The 20096-nt window shown below is 46.1% G+C and overlaps 1 protein-coding gene across 1 annotated transcript; it reads left to right on the forward strand.

Annotated features, from left to right (window-relative positions):
- The first annotated feature begins 43 nt into the window (after positions 1–43).
- LOC118312509 (bromodomain-containing protein 4-like) lies at positions 44–19793 on the forward strand. The gene is made up of 22 exons (XM_035637157.2): positions 44–708; positions 2665–2821; positions 6060–6300; positions 6400–6492; positions 7366–7503; positions 7614–7746; positions 8059–8612; positions 8691–9062; positions 10071–10199; positions 11148–11369; positions 11554–11825; positions 11905–12005; positions 12095–12352; positions 13014–13112; positions 13260–13691; positions 13843–14463; positions 15313–15413; positions 15523–15637; positions 15724–15857; positions 15951–16141; positions 17066–17357; positions 17449–19793. Exons 1-22 carry the CDS (start codon positions 639–641, stop codon positions 17515–17517), a joined length of 4794 nt encoding a protein of 1597 aa, XP_035493050.2. The 5' UTR covers positions 44–638; the 3' UTR covers positions 17518–19793.
- The last annotated feature ends 303 nt before the right edge of the window (positions 19794–20096 follow it).

Below are 20096 nucleotides of genomic sequence, written 5' to 3' on the forward strand. Positions count from 1 at the left end.
ACACACACACACACACGAAACAGATGGATTTTATTTTTCCTCTCCCACCTTTTATTTGAGTGACGCCGCCCGATCTCGGTTTCGGTGCGAACACTTCCGCGTTGTGTCGCGTCCTGCTCTCCGCGCCGAGGTCGCCGCCGTGGCACGCGACCACTCCGCGCTGTCAAGCGCTGCACCGCTAGCTTGCTGGGTCGCCGCCGCCGCCGCGCTAGCCTGTTAGCTGCTAATGCTGTTTGTTTGTAGCCCCCCCCCGGTAGGCCGTATTCGTGACACGGAGTTACGCGCGATTCGGCGGCGCAGCAGCTCACGCGCGACGGCGCAGACGCTCCGAACGCGACGCAAAGTCACTTGGAGAATATCGATCAGCCCCCTCGCGCCCCGGCGCCGAGTTGCGTCGCGAGCGGACGCGCTGCGTGCCGAGCTGTCACTGTCACCGCGCTGCGGAGCGCGAGGGGACATGGCGGCGTCGCGACGCGGAGGCTAGCGACGCGGCTACAGCAGAGCTGTTTCGGGCATTGGCCGTGCGGCTGCTCTGCGTCGACGAGAAGTGACGCTGTTGTTGACGTCGAGTGCTCGCTAGCTCAACCGCCGGCTAGCGGGTGTAGCTAAATGGCTGCACAACTACCAGAAGGTGTCAAATGACACGAGTGTTCTGTCGCTTCCGCTGCTGCTCGACACCTGGTGTGATGTTTGAAACAGCCGTACACGGTGAAAACGCTGATTCCATCTGTTTCGCTTCTCAGGAGATGGATGGAATTTTTTTTTTGTTGTCTTTATCATCAATATCACGTTCTGCTGGTCAGCTAGAATCCATATTGACTTGTATGTTGATGAAAGTTTGTTCCTTGCATGGTCCACTTCACATCTATGTTCTTTGGTGTTGCAGATGTCCGGAAGTCTTGAACGCAACCTGATACGCGGTTTTTTGGGCCCAATACCGATATTAGGGAGTAAACAATTACCGATACTGACATGTGTGTATATATATATATGTGTATATATATATATTTAGTTGTCGAATCATTTCCAAGATGTCCCTATCAAACCCCTTATGACAAAGAAATTGACTCGAGGCTTCATATTTTACATTTTCTCAACCATGGACTTTATTCTCAATAATGATCAATTAAAAGGAAACACAAATACAACCAAATATGTAGAACTTAAAATGAACGTACATTCTTTTGAGTGAACTGTAAACGTAAATATACCCTTTTTTCCTGCATTGTTTATTCTGTAAAATAAACGTTCCCGTATTTGCCAATGTCGTCAAAAATAAACATCAGTACCGACATAATAATAATGATAATAATAATAAGTATTATTTATATTGCACCTTTGAAAACAGGGTTTACAAAATGCAAGTGCCTTCACACAAACAAACAAGAAATAACAGCAATAAGAGGAAAACATCACGTACAAACAGTAAATACAAATGCAGATTTAGAACGAAAAGAAAACCACGAATGTCTGCGAAAGACTCCCTTTTTTTATCTGCCAACTTATAAATCGTTTGAGTTCTATTTTTTAATACTCCTGGGCCTATAGCAGAATAAAGGTATTTGTCTCACATCCACTATATTTATGTATTTAATATACATAAGTTTGGAGAAGTCAGTGGATCTTTTGATATAGATATTTAGGTCTTAGGTGGGTGAAATTGCGCTGTCATCTGGGATAAGAAAAACGCAGCTCAAGGCAGATTTCCGATGAGCTGTTGTCTTTGTGTATTGACAGAGTGCCTCGCAGAGCCCTTCCCCACCCAAAAAAGAAAAGTACCTTTGAGCGCAGCGACATACACTATCAAAAGTAATCTAGAAACTGTCAAGGTCCGAGGTCAGAGTTCAGTGTATTCATCCAATAAATCATGGGAATCACAGCAGTCGCATTCTTTGTCAGTTTACCAGACTTTAAGTCAAACAAGATAAGATAAAGCACAACACAGTGCACTGTTACAACAAAGTGTACTTGAACATGATGAAAGGTTCCGCAAGAGGAAAAAAGTCAACGAAACCATCAGAGTTTTGAGAACGATGTTTGCATCACAAAGTGCCCATAGTGCTGATTGATAACAATTTTTAGACATTGTTTATAATGTGTGCGGGTCAGAAAGGTCTGCACATGAACACATCTAGGGCTGCAAATTAATCATTTGCACCTATCAGTTAATCTATTGATTATTTTCTCCATTAATTGATTGGTTGTTGGTCCATAAAATGTCATAAAAGGGTGAAAATATGATGATGTTTTGTTTTGCCAAAGATATTCAGTTAAATGCCATAGAGGAGCAGAGAAACCAGAAACTATTCACTCATTCATCTATGAAGCTGAAATCACAGAATTTAGACTTTTTCTTTTCTTCGAAACTACTTAAACCGATTAATCGAGTATCAAAATAGTTGGTGATTAGTCGGTCGACGAGAAGTTCTTTTCCCATGCAAAGTTCACAACATTCTTTAATTGATTAGTTTAAACATCGCACAGGAGGTATGAGCACGAAAGCTGCAGCCGTGAAATTGAACTGGTTAGAAAAAGAGGCGCAGGTGACAACACTCGTTTGGAAGATAATAGTTTTACATTTTTACATAACAAGCGTCTTAAAACTATAACATATTAGTATGGAGCCATAATCAGTCGTCCCTCTTTTCTCTCCGTCTCCCACAGGTGCGACCCCTCCGCCCTCCATCAGTGTGTTGGAGTTTCCTTGCCCCCCCGCTCCGTCAGCGTGTCGCCGACAAGCTTCCATCGGGAACTCGCCGCCTCACCAACTGAGATATGATCACCCAATCGGATTAGACAACAGCTGCACGGCAACAAACATGTGAGTCCCTGCAAAAACTGTTGTCTGGGCGTAAAGCAGGTGCTGGGTCGTTCAAGGCTTTAAGAAGGGCTGCGACTAAAGATTATGTTCCTTATCGATTCATCTGTCGATTATTTTTGTTATTTTGTTCGGTCCATAAAATGAGAAATAAAACGGCGATCGTGTTTCCCAAAACCCCAAGATGATGTTTTGTTTTGTCCACACACCAAATATATTTAGTGAACTGTCACAGAGGAGCAAATATTGAAAAAAGAAAATATTCCCATTTAAGAAGCTGAAATCAGAGATTGTTGACCTTTTTTTTCCCCCATAAAAACTACCTGAACCGATTACTCGATTATCAAAGTAGTTGACGATTAATTTAGTAGTCGATTACTAATCAATTTAGTAGCTTTTAGATCGGAAATGTTGAGCTCATCACCGGCAAATGTTTTCCTCTCTGTACGTCACAACCACAGGTTCTGTTGTGTTATATTTTCATTTATCTGTCGAGAAAGTCATTGTCTCCATGAATCTGTTTACACTACAGACGGTGAAAATAAATGACATCTGCCAAAGTCTTTTTAAAAATAAAAAACGGTGCAGAGATGTCCTGGTCATGTTTCATGCTTTGGAATGGATTTAATGTGAAATCTAATTGAGATATTCCCCCAGACTTTCTACTAGTGCAGACACAATCCGAACTAACTTCAACTGTAAACTGTAAAACTCAAATGCTGTAGATGAATAGATGATTATTGCTGCTTGTATGATTATAACTGTCCCATGTAATAACTGGCCCAACATAGTAATTACATATTAATGACAGAAGAAGTGTCTACCCACAAATTGCCTCTGATAACACACACACACACACACACACACACACACACACACACACACACACACACACACACACACACACACACACACACACACACACACACACACACACGGCCCAGTTCTGTGTCCCGTCCGGTCCAGGATATAAAACTGTTTTCAGTGTTTGATCAAAGACAGTGAAATTCCAAACATGGCATGAATTGTCTGGGACCAGATGGACGGCGTTTGTTCTCACTGGTACTTCTTTCTTTTCCTGCTGTGTGTGTTGAGCTGTCTCTGAGTTGGTGTTAAAGTCTTTTTCAACAGTTAACAGCCAACGTCCTATTTTAGTTTTTTTTGTATCCGGCGACTGTGCCTGTCGGATGATCGTGAGAAAGACAGCTGGGCATTTCTCTCCTTACTGTTTTTTTTTTCCTTCTTTTCTTGCTGCATTCTCTACTTTTTTCCCCCATCGAACCATCATACCACAATTCACTATGAAGGAACAGAGAAAATATACAGTATAGTGTAATATAATATATAGTGTCGACCAAATATCGGCCGATTAGCGGTGCCTATATTCACTTTTTTTCTGATTAGTGGTATCAGTCATTTTTTAAGCAAAATGCGCGACTTTGGCTCTGATGCAGCCGCAGTCGCGACTCTCTGGACTTCATTGATGTCCCCTCCATGTTTGTTTGTTTGTTCACTTCATAATAATGCTGCTGACAGCTCCCTGCACCTTGTGTGTTACGGTCATATTGAGAGGTTCTGTGAATTAAACGTATGCTTTAAGGCCTTTGAACAAAGTTTCTATTATTACAAATTTTGACACCTTTTGAAACTTTTTTACTGCATACAAATATCGGTTGTAAATATCGGTTGACGGTCTCTTAGAATAGTAATAGTCGGTATCATCATCAGCCTGGAAAAAGCCATATCGGTTGGCCCCCCATGTTTTTACAAATACAAATTCAGAAATAATAATAAAGCAACCAACATATAAGTAAAGAAACAAGGAAATAAATTATTCACATTTGATACCCTTAAAATAGCATTACCAACCATTTTCTTGAAAGTCAAAAAATAATAAAGAATAATAATAATAAAGCAACCCAGATATAAGTAAAGAAAAGAAACAAGGAAATAAATTATTCACATTTTTTACCCTAAAAAATAGCATTACCAACCATTTTCTTGAAAACCAAAATAGAGTTGCACATTTTTAAATTTAAATTGGCATTGTTCCATAATTTAACCCCCACAAAAGAAATACACCTCCTTTTAAAGTCGTTGTTTGCTTTTTGAAAAGTAAACTTAAAAACACCTCAAATCATATTTACCTTCCTGTATTGAAACAAACTTTTGGACACAGTCTGGAAGTGACTTAGATTTTGCCCAGAACATTATCTGCATTATTTTATAATAAAACAAATCCTTTAATTTCGTAACTCTGGGATTCATAAATAGTGGATTTGTGTGATCATAGTAACCAGCTTTATTAATGATACGCATAGCACGTTTTTGTAGTAAGATTATTGAATTTGAAGTTGTTTTATAAGTTGCTCCCCATAGTTCCACACAGTATCAGTTATAAGGTAGAAACAGTGAACTGGTCTAATCACCTGACGAGAGGAGAGTTGACCGACAAGGATGATGAGGATTTCAGAGGCCGGTTCAAATGTCCACTGGTTCACAGACAGACGGGGCAGAGTGTTTCAGGGGGCGAGCGACAGCGGTGCAAATCGCTCTTCGCTGAGGCAACGGCGCAATTAGTTAGAGCTCGTAAATGTTAATATGAGAAGTCGTTAATGGGAAACGCTGCAATCTTTACGACGTCAACGTGACACATGTCGACAGGGTTTTCAGTAAGCAACACGCCTTTTCTTGTCAAATGTGCGGCGTAATTGTTAACACCGGTATTGTCTCGAAAAAAAGTCTGCCGTGCCAAGTTGTCTCGCTCGCGCACACAAAGGCCATCAAAGCTGAAGTGGTAAATTAATACTGCAGACGTTGTTGAATGACACGGACAAATGATTGAGCCGAGAGAGAGAGTGAAGGGAACTACCTGATGTTGAGTTGATGTGATAGTGTTGGTGTTGCTTCCAGCTGACTGGTGGCTGGATCAGTTCCTTGTTGATGAAACTCTATACAACATATTCCATACGCCTCTATAAATATTTCATTTTGAAATGAGTGTGATTGCACACGCTGTGCCATTTCATGTAAATACTTATATTTATATTCCTTATTCTCTATATTTTTAGATTCACATATTTTTACATTTGTATTTTGTTATCCATCTATCTATATATCTTTCTACGGTAGTCACTGTCGTGAGCTGGTTTTATCTTTGAGGTTTGGACCAAAGCTGACTGAGTCGCAGTCGGATTCACTAACAAACGCTCGATGTTGATTTGGTCTCTGCTCCCTCCAGAGAGTCGAGTGAGGAGTGTAATGGCCTGAGGGGGTTCCCCCCAGTCCAACCTGCCCCTGCCAGGTCCAGCCTGCCTCACCTGTCTGCTCGGCCACTGCGACCCACCGCTGCGATGGGAGACGGACTGGAGGCAGGCAGCAGCCAGAACCCTCCCTCTGCCCCACCACCCCTCCCCTTCAACCCCCCAGCACCTGAAACATGGAACCCCTCCAGACCCAAGCGACAGACCAACCAGCTACAGGTAGAGAGATCCTTTTTTAAAAATTATTAATACATGTCAACTTTCTCTGGTATTTGGACTTGAGTTTGATTGATTTTATGATTTCTGGTCTTTTTTCAGTACCTGCTTAAAGTGGTGTTTAAGACATTATGGAAGCACCACTTTGCATGGCCCTTCCAGGCTCCTGTAGATGCCATCGCACTCAATTTGCCTGTGAGTTGTGTGTGTTTGCTTGTAATCAATGTCACAGTCCAAAAATACACAAAGAGAGAGTTGTAACAGCTTTGAAATATTTTTTTTACTATGCGAATCAACACACAGTAAGTGCAGGTGGTCGATCTTCCTACAAACAGGATAATCTGTTTTTCTTTCGGACTCGCTTCAGTTCACTACCTCACACTTTTACAACTGACTTGACTTCTTCACTCGTTAAAAACGCAACTTGTCCTGTTTGCCAACATGAAGAAACATGAGGTAGTACCTTTGCAACTAACAGTTATTATGGATTATGGATCTGATGAAAACTTATATTTAAGAAACGTTGAACTAGGAAAACTTCAAAAAATGGATGTTATGGCGGCAGACAGTGACAGACGAGTGAATGCGTTTGTGAGTGAGAGAGTGTGCGAGAGAGAGAGAGAGCGTGGCAAAGAGCGCTGCACACAGCTCTAACTGCTCTAAGTTAAGCTGTTGGGCCCCGGACGTTTTCCGTTTACGTAAGAAGAAACGCAGAAGGGGGTCGTCCGAGTCAGACGCGTTCACAAAAGCGGGAACACTTCTGGAACCTCCCGGCGAGGGGTGGATCAACCTCTCGCTCGCTGTGATTCTTCTGGAGATTTTTCCTGCTGTGTTCTCACATGCATTAATTTTTTTATGGTGCTGGCAGGAAAAGTTCCGGAGAATGTCCAGAGCAATATTTGCACCCACACATACAGTATATACTACTTTATATATTTCAAGGTTCATATGAATTGCCCCCTGCACCGAACACAATGAGTATTTTGTTTTGTTTTTCGCACGTTCTTCATTTTACCTTTGTCCAGGCGAGATACTAATGTAACGGTCTCCACCTGCTCTCCCTCAAAGGACTACTACAAGATCATCAAGACTCCAATGGACATGGGCACAATCAAGAAACGCCTGGAGAGCAACTACTACTGGAACGCCCAGGAGTGTATCCAAGACTTCAACACAATGTTCACAAACTGCTACATCTACAACAAGGTCAGCCACATCACGGGTCACAGGTCACATTAGTTCATGGCTCGAGACGAGTTCTCGGTACGAAGAGCTTCTCAACATGTTCATGTTTGTTTGTTTGTGTGTTTGTTAAGTCTGGGGACGATATCGTCCTGATGGCGGAGAGCTTGGAAAAGCTCTTTCTCCAGAAGATCACAGAGATGCCGCAGGAGGAGAAAGAGATCGCCGTGGTCACCAAGGGACGGCGCGGGGGCAGACGGGACTCAGGTACGAGTTAAGTCGTTTGTATTACACTCTTTTCCGTTGCCTCCACCTTCCATTGGTGGCATGATGAGGTTTGTGTGCATGTGAAAATCTTGAGGAAGTTCCCATTCGTAACCTGTGGTAACAGGTAAACAAGTCTAACCAGCAAAGCGTCCATGTCTTGTTTTTTGTTCTTGTTGTCTGTTCTGTTTTTCCCCTTCTTCTTTGTACACCACACCTAGCATGGAATTTATAGTGCAACATCTAAATATAGACCAACGGTCTGTGTCTTTTTTTTATCCTGATCCTCTTGCTTTTATATTGTTTTGTTTCCAGCTCTGACAACAAAGTCGGATTCAGGCCAAGACTCGTCGTCCCCCTCCAGCACCCCGCACACACGAGGCTTTTCGTCCCCACCGACCACCCCACAGACCCGTCCTGCACCCACCCCTCAAGGCCCTCCAACACTACCCCTGCCCCAGCTTTTGCCCCAGCTGCTGCCCCAGCTTCTGCCCCAACCCCTTCCTCAGCTTCTGCCCCAGCCTCTTCCCCAGCTTCTGCCCCAGCCCCTTCCCCAGCCTCTGCTCCATTCTTTGCCCCAACATCTGCCCCAACATCTGCCCCAACATCTGCCCCAACATCTGCCCCAACATCTGCCCCAACATCTGCCCCAACATCTGCCCCAACATCTGCCCCAGCCTCTGCTCCACCCTCAGCCTCCCCCTCGTGTGCCTCCGACACCCACCTCCCACACCCACCTGGGAACCCCATTCCCCCTTTCGACTCCAGATGTCCTGGCCCAAGGCATGACCTCTGTTCCCCCTCCTGCCCCGACACACCCAGGCCTCCATCCCGTCCCGATGCTGCAGAGCTCCCCTGCCCTTATCAAGGTAAGGAAATAGAGGGGAGTGAACCGTCGCTCTTATAACGCACAGGTAGATTCTTATGATCTCTGATGCTCCCAACAGCAAAGGAAGAGCCAGAAGAGGAAAGCAGACACCACCACTCCCACAGCCAACGACCAGCTCAGCGAATCGTCTCCCGTCTCCGCCGAGGCTCGGCCGCGGCGAGAGAGCAGTCGTCCGTTGAAGCAACCCAAAAGAGAAGCATCGCAGCCGGACTCTCAGCATCACCCGGGCGCTGGTCCGGAGACGGGAGGGACGGCGACGCCGAAGCGCCAGGAGCAGCTGCGTTCCTGCGCCCGACTGGTCAGAGAGATGCTGTCCAAGAAGCACGTGGCGTACGCCTGGCCCTTCTACAAGCCCGTCGACGCCAAAGCTCTCGGCCTCCACGACTACCATGACATCATCAAGCACCCCATGGATCTCAGTAGCATCAAGGTGAATTTTATTGGGATTTGTCACCAGCATGTAATGTTATACTATTATACTACATAAGTTAATATTAGGGGTGCACAATACATGGCTGGCTGATTTATAATTGGTAAGGAATATAACTGGAGATATCTATCTGTCAATCAAAACACATTTCACGTTTTTTTTTTCCTTTGTGAGATTTATATCGACTGCATCACAGTAAATTATTGGTCCTGGTGTTCCACTTCATTGCATCACGACTTAAAGGGGCAGTAAGTGATGTTGGAGAAAGCTTGTTTCTCTATTTGTTGTTGTTGTTGTGATATATTGCTCTGGACGGGTCGCAAACCCACGATCTCCGACGCACTAACCACTAGGTCAAAACCGCGGCGTTGCAGCGCCAACCGCCGGCACGTCTCTTAACGTGGCGACGAGTAGGGCTGAATGATTTAGGGAAAATATCTACTTGGAATTTTTCTGACAGATATTACGATTACGATTTGCGCGAGATCGAGATGTGTCCAAGCCATTTTTTCTTTTTCGATTCACGGAGCCAGGGCTGAGTTAAAAACCCAGATTTTTTATGGCCGCACACAGAACCGACAGCTAGCGAACTGTGAGGAAATATTTCTGTGTATTGCTTTAGAATCGCTTACTGCCCCTTTAATATTTTTTAGGATAAAAGTCTGGTTTGTCCGGACGAAGACCTCAAATGAGAGCGTCCAACACAACACCTGGATTTTGGTACAGATGCCTTAATTGTGTAACTCATATGTAGCTGCCTTTTTTTTCTTCTCCTAAAGCCTATAAACAAAACACCAATAAATTTTTTTTGCTTTGAATTACATCATACAACGGTCAAAATTGTTGATACTTTTTTGGGCTCTGTACTTGGTTTTGTGGATTGTTTTGCAGTCGGCTTCTCGTATAGTATTGAGGTTTGATACTTTGATACTAGAGTCATTTTCAGAAGATGCGTATTACTATCGGTTTTGATAGTGACAACAAATCTTGTTTGTTTGTCTCCGTCAGAAAAAGCTAGACAACAAACAGTACAGAGATGCTCAAGAGTTCGCCGCAGACATGAGGATGATGTTCTCCAACTGTTACAAGTACAATCCTCCGGACCACGACGTGGTCGGCATGGCGCGCAAACTACAGGTAGGCTACCCATCTCTCTCTCTCTCTCTCTCTCTCTCTCTCTCTCTCTCTCTCTCTCTCTCTCTCTCACACGCACACGCACACACACACACACACACACACACACACACACACACACACACACACACACACACTGTAGTAAGTAAATCATCATGGTAAACCATATGACCTAAAGTATGTGGACACCCATGTAAAGCTGAATGGGATCAAACCCCTGCAGCTTTTGGAGTGTGATGCCCAACGGTCATATATGTACCGGTGTCTGCATTCTTTTGGCCACGTGGTTTGGTGCTGTCACCGGTGTGGAATTCTAGATTCAGTTCCAAATTTGTAAAATACATGAATTATGAGAAAAAGAAAAAAATCTTACATTTGTATTTTTTCAGTCATAAAATCGGGTCGGGCAATTGAATGTAAAAATTAAAGTTAAAATTAGGGACCCGGCGAGGGGGATAACATTTCCAGAAAAGCTTCCAAGATTAAAGTTGTAAATTTACGAGAGAAAAAACTGACAAATTTATGAGAAAAAACTTGTATATGATATAATATGATATGTTGATTCTGGGCTAAAATCACGAGTATTTCCTTATCACTAAATCCAATTGCAAAGTATAATTTGATCGTGAAGCGATGTATTTCCTTGAAAAACAAAACACAATTTTTTTCTCTCGTAAATTTACGACTTTAATGTCAGAAATGTCAGAGTTATTTCTTGGAATATCGCCCCCTTTTTCCCTACAATGGCCCTAATTGAATGTTGTAGTTTAAAGACAATTGCAACATGTTAAATAAACTGTCATGTTTAAGGATGTTATAGTTACTGAAAGCAGATATTGACGTATGTTAATGCTTTTTAAAGAGTTGCAAAGTAATTTTTTCGGCCCTTAAGGTTTTAAAAAAGTATATTTCAAGTTGACAGTTTCTCCCGCCCCTTGTCCCTCCCGATAGGATGTGTTTGAGATGCGCTTCGCCAAAATGCCCGACGAGCCAGAGGAGCCCAGCCCTGTTCCTACCCCGTCGTCGGCCCTCCACCCTGCCCCCTCCACTCGACAAGCCCCGCCTCTTTCCGTTGTGTCGGAAGACGACAGCTCCAGCTCCTCCGAGTCGGAGTCCTCGGGAGCGGACTCGGAACACGACAGGCAACACCGGTTGGCCGAGTTACAGGAACAGGTTAGAGGATGGAGAAAATGAAGGGGGAGGGAGGCTTATGAGACACAACAGGTGGGTGGGCCATGCAGAACAGCTTTACCGAACGAGGGTAATTGCTGAAACACGGAGAAACAAACGCGCAGGCCGCTGTGTTTTTCGTCTCTTAAGATCACAATTGTGTGTGTGTGTGTTTTCTGTCCTCTAGCTCAAAGCTGTCCACGAACAGCTGGCAGCGCTCTCCCAGCCGCCGGCCTGCAAGCCGAAGAAGAAAGAGAGGGAGAAGGAGAAGGAGAAGGAGAAGAAGGAGAAGGAGAAGGAGAAAGAGAAGGAGAAGGAGAAGAAGAAAGAAAAGCACAAGAAGAAGATGGGAGCGGAGGAAACCGTGGAGGCACCTCCGCCCGTGATGCTTCAGCCTCCGAAGAAAAGCAAGAGCATCAAGGAGCCGATCGTTGTGAAGAAGGAGAGGAAGAAGCCCGGGTAGGTTTGACAGAGGTGGTTGAGATAAGTGATGGTGATGTTGTACCTGGCACTAATCAGATCATTCGTCGATCAACAGTAAGAAAGAAGGCGTGAAGAGCAGCCGCCCGGCCGCGCCCCCTCCGCCCGGGCCGACCCCCCTCGTCCCCTCAGCCACTCTCGAAGCCGAGGATGAAATAGGTCTGTGCACTAGAGACGTGTGGAGTTTTTGAAAGCGTTCGTGTCTTCAACTTTATCAAACCCCCGCTGTCACGCTCTTCCCTCTCCAGATGTGTTCGGGGGCGCGTCCACCGAACGTGGCAAGCCGATGTCGTACGAGGAGAAGCGCCAGCTCAGCCTGGACATCAACAAGTTGCCCGGTGACAAACTGGGCCGCGTCGTGCACATAATCCAGACGCGGGAGCCGTCGCTGAAGAACTCCAACCCGGACGAGATCGAGATCGACTTTGAGACGCTGAAGCCCTCGACGCTGAGGGAGCTGGAGAAATACGTCTCGAGCTGCCTCAAGAAGAAGAAAAGACCATCAGGTACACGTCGTTTGTGTTTGTTCTCAGGCTCGTCACGGGACTTTAGTGATTCCAACAATTCTCCACTGAGTCGTTGCACTTTTCACACAATGTGCTACATTCCACCGCTCATAATTGACTGGTAAAGAATTGCGTCGGGACAGACTCCGGAGTTCACTGGCCACATTTGAGGAGCGCAGCAGGAGATTGTCCGAGTCAGACGTGTTCACGCCAGCAGGGAAATCTCTGGGAACATTCGGCGGCGTCTGGGGAAGAGCGTGCAGGAGGCAGGACAGGATGACAACTTTGTTTGTTCACAGTCGCCAAAACACGTCCACTCGCTCGCTGTGAATCCTCCGGAGATCCTCCCGCTGTGTTGTTCTCACGTTGGCTCATCGGACAATTCTCTGAAAACATTTTCCGGGACAGTTGCGTTCCCACACACAGCCCCTCCGGGGAAGTTCGGGAAAATGTCTGGACTTTAGTTTTCAAAAATTGTAAATATATCTCATAATATATTTTATATATTTTACTTGATTGTATTCAGGCAGAACTTCCCCAAACAAGACTTTTTCTATTGTTATTTTTTTTTTACCTCACACTGTGTGAATGTGTTGTCTTTACTCAAGTGAAATAGAAAATAGCAGTGTGAATAATTTATAATCTTGTTGTTGTGTTGCAGTCGAGAAGCCTCTGGAAATGACAAATGTGACAAAGATGAAGACGGGATCTTCATCCTCAGGCAGCAGCGACTCCTCTGACAGTGAAGACTCTGAGAATGGTAACACACACACACACACACACACACACACACAATGTCAAACAGCTCTCAGCGTGTCTTATTTTGAGACACTGTCAATGTAATTTTTCTGCGTATCTGCTTTTCCCTCCATTTTCTTCAAATATTTCTTATACTCTTATCCTCCAGGGCTGGTTCCCAAACAGCAGAAGAAGATCTCGACTATTAAAGAACCGAAGAGGCCGCATCAGCAGTCCCTCCTCAGCGCAATCTGCCCAGTCCCTCCTCAGCCTCAGCCTCAGCCGCAGCCTCAGCTGCAGCCACAGCTTCAGCCTCAAGTCGTCCAGTCCAAACCCCAATTCGTCCCCCCTCCCCCTGTCCCTGTCCCCGTCTCAGTCCCAGCTCTGGACCCCTCCCAGCTGCTGTCCTCAGGATTTGATCCCCTGGCCCACTTCATGAACCCACACCTGACGCACTCAAACGCCGAGCCCAACCCCGCCATCGCTGCTGCTGCCGGTGCCCCCGTCGCCTCTGGCCTCCTCAACACGAACACTTCCAGCGGCCAGACGCACACCGAGACGCATCCCTTCCTAAACCAACATCCCATCATACCCTCACCAGGTACGTGAGTTTTCCAAATAAGTGATTAATCCTTTGGTCTATATCGACAGTAATGTCCCCGGAATTTCCAGGGGACGAGGGGAGTAACAGGAAGATGTCACTAATCATTTTTCTTCTGTTCTTTTCCAATCGTTCTCTTCCTTCTTTGCAGCGATCCACAACGCACTTCCCCAGCAACCATCGCGACCCAGCAACCGCGCTGCACCGCTTCCCCCCAAACCCCCGCAGCCTCCCCCGTCCTCCCTCCCCTCCCTGCCCCCGCCCCCTGCACCGCAGCTTCAGCCCTCGCTTCAGCCCTCGCTTCAGCCCTCGCTTCCCCTCGTGCTTCCCCAGCCCGTCCCCCGGCCGCGAGTGCCCTCGCCCGCGTCGCACGGCATCTTGGGCACCCTGTCGGCGCAACCTCCCCAGGCGCTGCTGGAGGACGACGAGGAGCCGACGGCCCCCAGCTCCCAAACCCCGCCCCTCAGCCAGGTGCACACCTTCCTGCAGGCTCTACAGGCTCGGCCCATCGCGCAGACCCAGCAGATGCACACGCATTCGCCCGTGCAGCTGGTGCCGTCGTTGCAGGCGCAGTCCATGGCGTCGTCTGGCCCCCCCGCCCTGACGCAGAGACACAGCTCGGGCCAAGCCCTCATGCAGCAGCCGTTCCCACACACGCACACGTCGACGTTGCAGCAGCAGAAGGGCGTGGCGCTGCAGCAGAAGGTACAACAGATGCAGCAACATCAACAACAGCCGTCGCCACGAAGTAAAGCGGAGCCTTTCTCAACAGGTGAGATAAATATTTATACCACAGTTCAAAAACTGAGGGTTCTGGATCCCTGAAGAAGTTCTGAAAATAAAGATGATGGGTCACTCGAGTAAAGTAAAACATGTCTGTTTTCGCTTGTTCATGAGAAAGAAATGGACATTTTTTAACGCTTTGATTTTAATAAATCTTTCAAATTAAAGATAGAGTGTGTAGTATTTGGCACCCTAATCCGCTCTTCGGTTTCCGGAGTGTTTTGGCCGTTTCGGGCCATCGTAGTAAACATGACAGAGCAAACATGGCGGCATACACGGAAAGTCTGGTCCACCTACGTGACTTTGATTAAAGCTACAGTGTGTAATATTTAGAACAACTTACTTAAAGAAATTGAATATATTGTTCATATAATCACCTGCAATGAAGAACCGATGTTTTTTCCTCAACTCTGAATGAGTTAAATATAGTTACATGAGGTGGACCCGACCTCCGTGTGAGTCTCCATGTTTGCTACCTCGTGTTGAATACGTTGTTTTCACAAAACGGCCCAGAATACGTCGCGTTCCAGTTGAATTTGCAGCGCTACCGGAAACCCGAAATGGAATCAGAGGTGCACCCCCATAAGGTGTCCCCTGTCGGGTGCCTAGTTGGTTGCAGTTTGCAAACTTTACCACCAGATACTGTTAGAAAAGTACAAAAAATTACACACTTGTGCTTTAACTCATTCAAAGATTGTTGCCGGGTATGAGATACACTTTAGCTTTAAACTAACTAAAAAAAACTTCAGTTCAATTGATTGTGTTCATGTTCCACTAAGATCACGAGTGACAGTTTGGCGTCGAATTAAATGGCGAAGTACTTGCATGTTTTTTCCAGGTTGCCTGCGTGAGAGCCCGTCTCCCCTGATGATGCATTCTCCTCAGATGCCTCAGTTCCACCCGGTGGGACACCAGTCGCCCCCACAGACCAAGAAACATGTGAGTGAACTAAATGTAAAAGCTGAAATTATCATTTGACCAACAAAAAAAAAAGGTTCTTGAAAAACTGAGCTCTCTTGTGTGTCCGTACGTGTTTGACTTTGTGCAGGAGCAGAGGTCCAACCTAGTCAAAGAGGAGAAGCCTTCCCAGTCGCCAGTTCTGCCCCCGTCGCCCTTCAGCCCCGCCATGCGCGTGGAAACACACAAACCCGACAGCAAACACAGTGAGTTAGACCTCAGTTCACACAACACACATTTTGGAACGAGCACAGAACAGAAAAGTTAGTCCGCCGTGTTACGTTTCTCTCAGGATTGGATCTGAAGCCACTGGATGGTTCTCGCCCTGGTTCTCGCCTCCTGGACTCCCCGGCGGCGCCCTGCTCGCAGCAAGACAACAAGATCAAGCAAGAGCCCAAAACCCCCATCGCCCCGAAGAAGACACAGGTGTGTGTGTGACGAGAAAAGTGATGCGATCAGCCCCGCTCATCCTGACATTTTTCTAACATCACCGTCCTCCCCGCCGCTCCCTTTTCCCAGGACGTGAAGTTAAAGAACATGGGCTCTTGGGCCAGCCTGGCTCAGCGGTCGCAGTCCACGCCGGCCTCCTCCGTTCGCTCCTCCAGCGACAGCTTCGAGCAGTTCAGACGGGTGGCGAGGGAAAAGGAGGAGAGAGAGCGACAGCTGAAGGCACAGGCGGAGCAGGCCAGGCGAGAGCAAGGAAAACTGCGGTAGGTCGGAGGGGGTCGGCATCTCGGACGGGGAAATTTATCCAAGGTTTAAATGTCGTGGGGCGGCTGTGGCTCAGGAGGTAGACTCGTTTGGCCACCAACTCGGAGGTCGGCGGTTCGGTCCCAGCGGTTCGATCCCGGCTTCCCCCAGTCCTTACACGCCGGTGTGTCCTCCGGCAAGACAATTAACCCTGACTTGCCTCTGACGCCTTTTCCGACAGTGTATGAATGTTTATGAACGTGGCAGAAAAATGTGCAGTAAATAGCGGCACAGTGTGAATGTGTGTAAATGGGTGAATGTGACTTTCCTGTAAAGCGTTTTGAGTGGCCTATGACTAGACAAGCGCTATATAAATACACTCCATGTACCATTTTTATTTTATTTTCAAAAGACTACAATAGATATATTTTTTCAGACTGTGTAAGGGATTTTCAGGTTTCGCGAGGTTTGCAGAAATACAAGTCGAAGCAGCCGATGAGCAGTTTCAGCGGGAGACGTTTATTTCGAGATGTGGTTCATAGCACAAAACGAAGACGAATCAAAGTGCTCTTCTTCTGTACCCAGTTCTTTTGTACCCGCCATCTACGAAACAGGCCCGTGTTCAATTGTTCACAACAAGGACACATCCGCGTCGTCCTACTAGATAGCCTCAACAAGATACTGGTCACAGCAGGGACACATCGGGGCCAGCATGATTATGTCTAGCATCAACAAGACTTTGTTCACATTGCTTACAATCAGGACACATTTCGCCACGACAATTGTTGAATCTGTTTTCACCAACGTCTTTTCCATCTTTCTTTCAAGTGTCATATATAATATAATAATGACGTATAGCAATATATCAATATCGAGTAATTACAAAACATACCGAGTGAACAGCTGCAGCGGCCATGTTAATTTTTCCCCCCTTTTTTTTTTAGCTGTAGCCGTGACGACGAGGACACGATGGAGCAGGCTCGCCGAGTGCAAGAAGACACCCGTCGCCGGACGCAGGAGCAGCAGCAGCAGCAACAACAGCAACAGCAGCCGCCGCCGCCGCCGCCGCCGCTTGCTCCCACGCCTCCGGCCTCAACCCCACCCACCCACTCTCCACAGGCTCCACCCACGCAGCCACAACCCCCGCCCCCGTCCTCGTCAGCCGCACAGAACGCCCTCGACCAGCAGAGGGAGATGGCGCGCCGCCGTGAGCAGGAGCGGCGCAGGAGAGAGGCGGTATGAACAAACACCGATGTTGTTGTCTTTTTTAAATTCAGATTTTTCACAGCAGCCTTTAACGCCACGTGTTCTCTCGTCTCTTGTGCAGATGGCCGACACCATTGACATAAACTTCCAGAGTGACCTGATGGCCATATTTGAAGAGAACCTGTTCTGAGACCTGGGGGGGAAACGGAGGATGATGGGATTGAGAGACAGACCTTAGAGACTTACATCAGAAAATATACGAAAATGCATATAGACCACAATGCTCTGATATACATGGTCGCTGCTCATATGAATGCAAACACACACATACACACACACACAGACACACACACACACGTACACACTTGATAGTAACTGTCCCTTTCTCTCAGTAGTAGAAACAGCTGGCTCGTGTCATGTGAAGGGGGGGGGGGTGAAAGAAGAAAACCCTGTCTTCCCTCCGACCGACCTCAGACACGTTCTGGTCTTTATGGTCGGAGACGGACTCTGAATTGATCAGGTTGTCGGCTCCCGCCGGGAAAAAATAACGACGGCAGAATGAAAAGGAGGCGACTTAACTTCTACATTAAAAAGGAAAAAAAATTAGAATGGCGATGATGAGTAGGATTTAATTTAAGTGAACATTAAACAAACAAACCTTTATTCTCTAAACGTCTGATGGGAGAGAAAAGGGTTTGAAAGGAACGGGTGACCAAATCACAGACGGACACATCACTTAGTTCTTGTTTCTATTTCCTTCTCTTTCTAATCTCTTTGTCTCTTATGCTCTTATTTTTACGTTTTTGAATTTTTTAACGTGTTGGAGTGTTTTGGGGGGGTCGAGTTTGTCAGGTCGCAAGCGGGTCGTCTGAGGAGTCGGCGGTTTTCTCAGGACACGGTGGAAATGAAACACACACTCTCTCACACACACACACACACACACACACACACACACACATACCCCGGGCCGCGAACACACACTTTTCTAAGACATCCTTCCTCCCTTCACGACCTGCTACCGCTCCCTGCCCGCCCATGACTTGATGAGGCGGGCAGAACAAAACCGGAGGTGATGATGAGGAAGGAACGATGGTGTTTCAAAATTAAAAAATTAAAAAAGTTTCAGTAATAGAGTGTGTCCTCTGCCTTAGCGCTCTGGCCTGTAAACTACTACACGATCACGCCCGACAAATTATACATATTATATATAAATAGATACATGAATATATATTATATACAACGGACAAAGTCGACGACAAAAAACAAAAAAAAACAAAAAAGGACCACGAGAGGAGGGATTTGGATTCGCGGGGAGCGAAAAAAAAGAAAAGCTCGTCTCTGTTCATCTCTACGCTCTGGTTTTTGATTTTGTAGAATTTACTGTAAAGAAGAAGACGAAGAAGAAAACAAAAAAAAAACTTTTTTATGATTCTAACTACGGAGAGGATGTTTTTTTTGTCTGTTTGATTCTCTCTCTCTCTCTCTCTCTCTCTCTCTCTCTCTCTCTCTCTCTCTCTCTCTCTCTCTCTCTCTCTCTCTCTCTCTCTCTCTCTCTCTCTCTCTCTCTCTCTCTCTCTCTCTCTCTCTCTCTCTCTCTCTCTCTCTCTCTCTCTCTCTCTCTGACCTTTCCCCGACTTGGTTCTGTTTGATTCTCGACTCGATGCCAAAACCAACCTGTTGAGTGCTGAAAGTTCATTCGCGTTTTTTTTTTTTTTTTTAACATGTAAAATGCGTCTTCTTTTCACTTTATATTAAAGGCTACGTTTTTATTGCTATTTAATTTGATCCTTTATCCCCCTTTTTAAAACTGAGAAGTCACGCCGCAGGTTTGCTCCGTCACCGTCGCCCAGACGCGGCCCATCGCTCACGCCGCCGATCACCCGTCGCCCTGCCGCTGTCACGTAAATCTGCACTTGCACGTTTCATCACTTTCATCTTTTATTTTTAATTTTTCGTCCCCCGTGATTTCCTCTCATCATTGACACGTCTGTCTGTCTGTGTTTGTCTTTCTTAGCCGTCTCGCCGTCTGCCACTGTCTTTCTCCACAGCGTCTACAGTCTGTACCATAGGTTTCCTGTTTGTCCCTTTTTTAGTTTGAACTTTTTTGAATGTGTTTATCGTCCATGGTAACAGTTTTGGGATGTCGTGTGCCATTGTGTTTCTTTCTTCTTTTTTTCTGGAAGCGGGAGGTCGTGTCCCCCCCCCCCCGGGCTTCTGTAGGTTGGCCCAGATATCTGTGAGTGTTTTCAATCCTATAATCACTTCATTCATTTCTTTTTCCCTTCTCATATTCGATTGTTTTGAGTTTCTTTTGTTTTTTTTCCCCCCCTTTGGTTTATTTTACCCAGGACAACCTGTCGGTATGTTGGTGAGTGAGGCATTGAGGTCAATAGATTCATCTTGTTCAGAGTACAACATTTTTTTAAAGAAAAGTATTAAAATAATCTTTAAAAAAAAGAACTTTAACCTGGTGTTTAGTTGTTGTTTTTTTTGTCTTCGACGCCTCGTTTACTTATGTACATTGGACATAAGCTGTTCACAGACATGAATATCTGGAAAATGTGGATGTTGCCGGTCACAGCAACGGGAACATTTCCGGACCATTCCAGCGAGAGGGCGGCGCCTGGGCAGGGCGTCCTCCCTTTGCTCCCTCCTGTACTCTCCGCTCGCCCGGACATTTTCCCGGAGATTCTTTCTAAATGTGTGCGGCAACATTTCTGTAAGTTCAGGGAAATGTCCGGAACGTCCGTGTACGTCTGAACGCAGCCG

The sequence above is a fragment of the Scophthalmus maximus genome, chromosome 8, assembly GCF_022379125.1.
Source record: "Scophthalmus maximus strain ysfricsl-2021 chromosome 8, ASM2237912v1, whole genome shotgun sequence".
NCBI lineage: Eukaryota > Metazoa > Chordata > Actinopteri > Pleuronectiformes > Scophthalmidae > Scophthalmus > Scophthalmus maximus.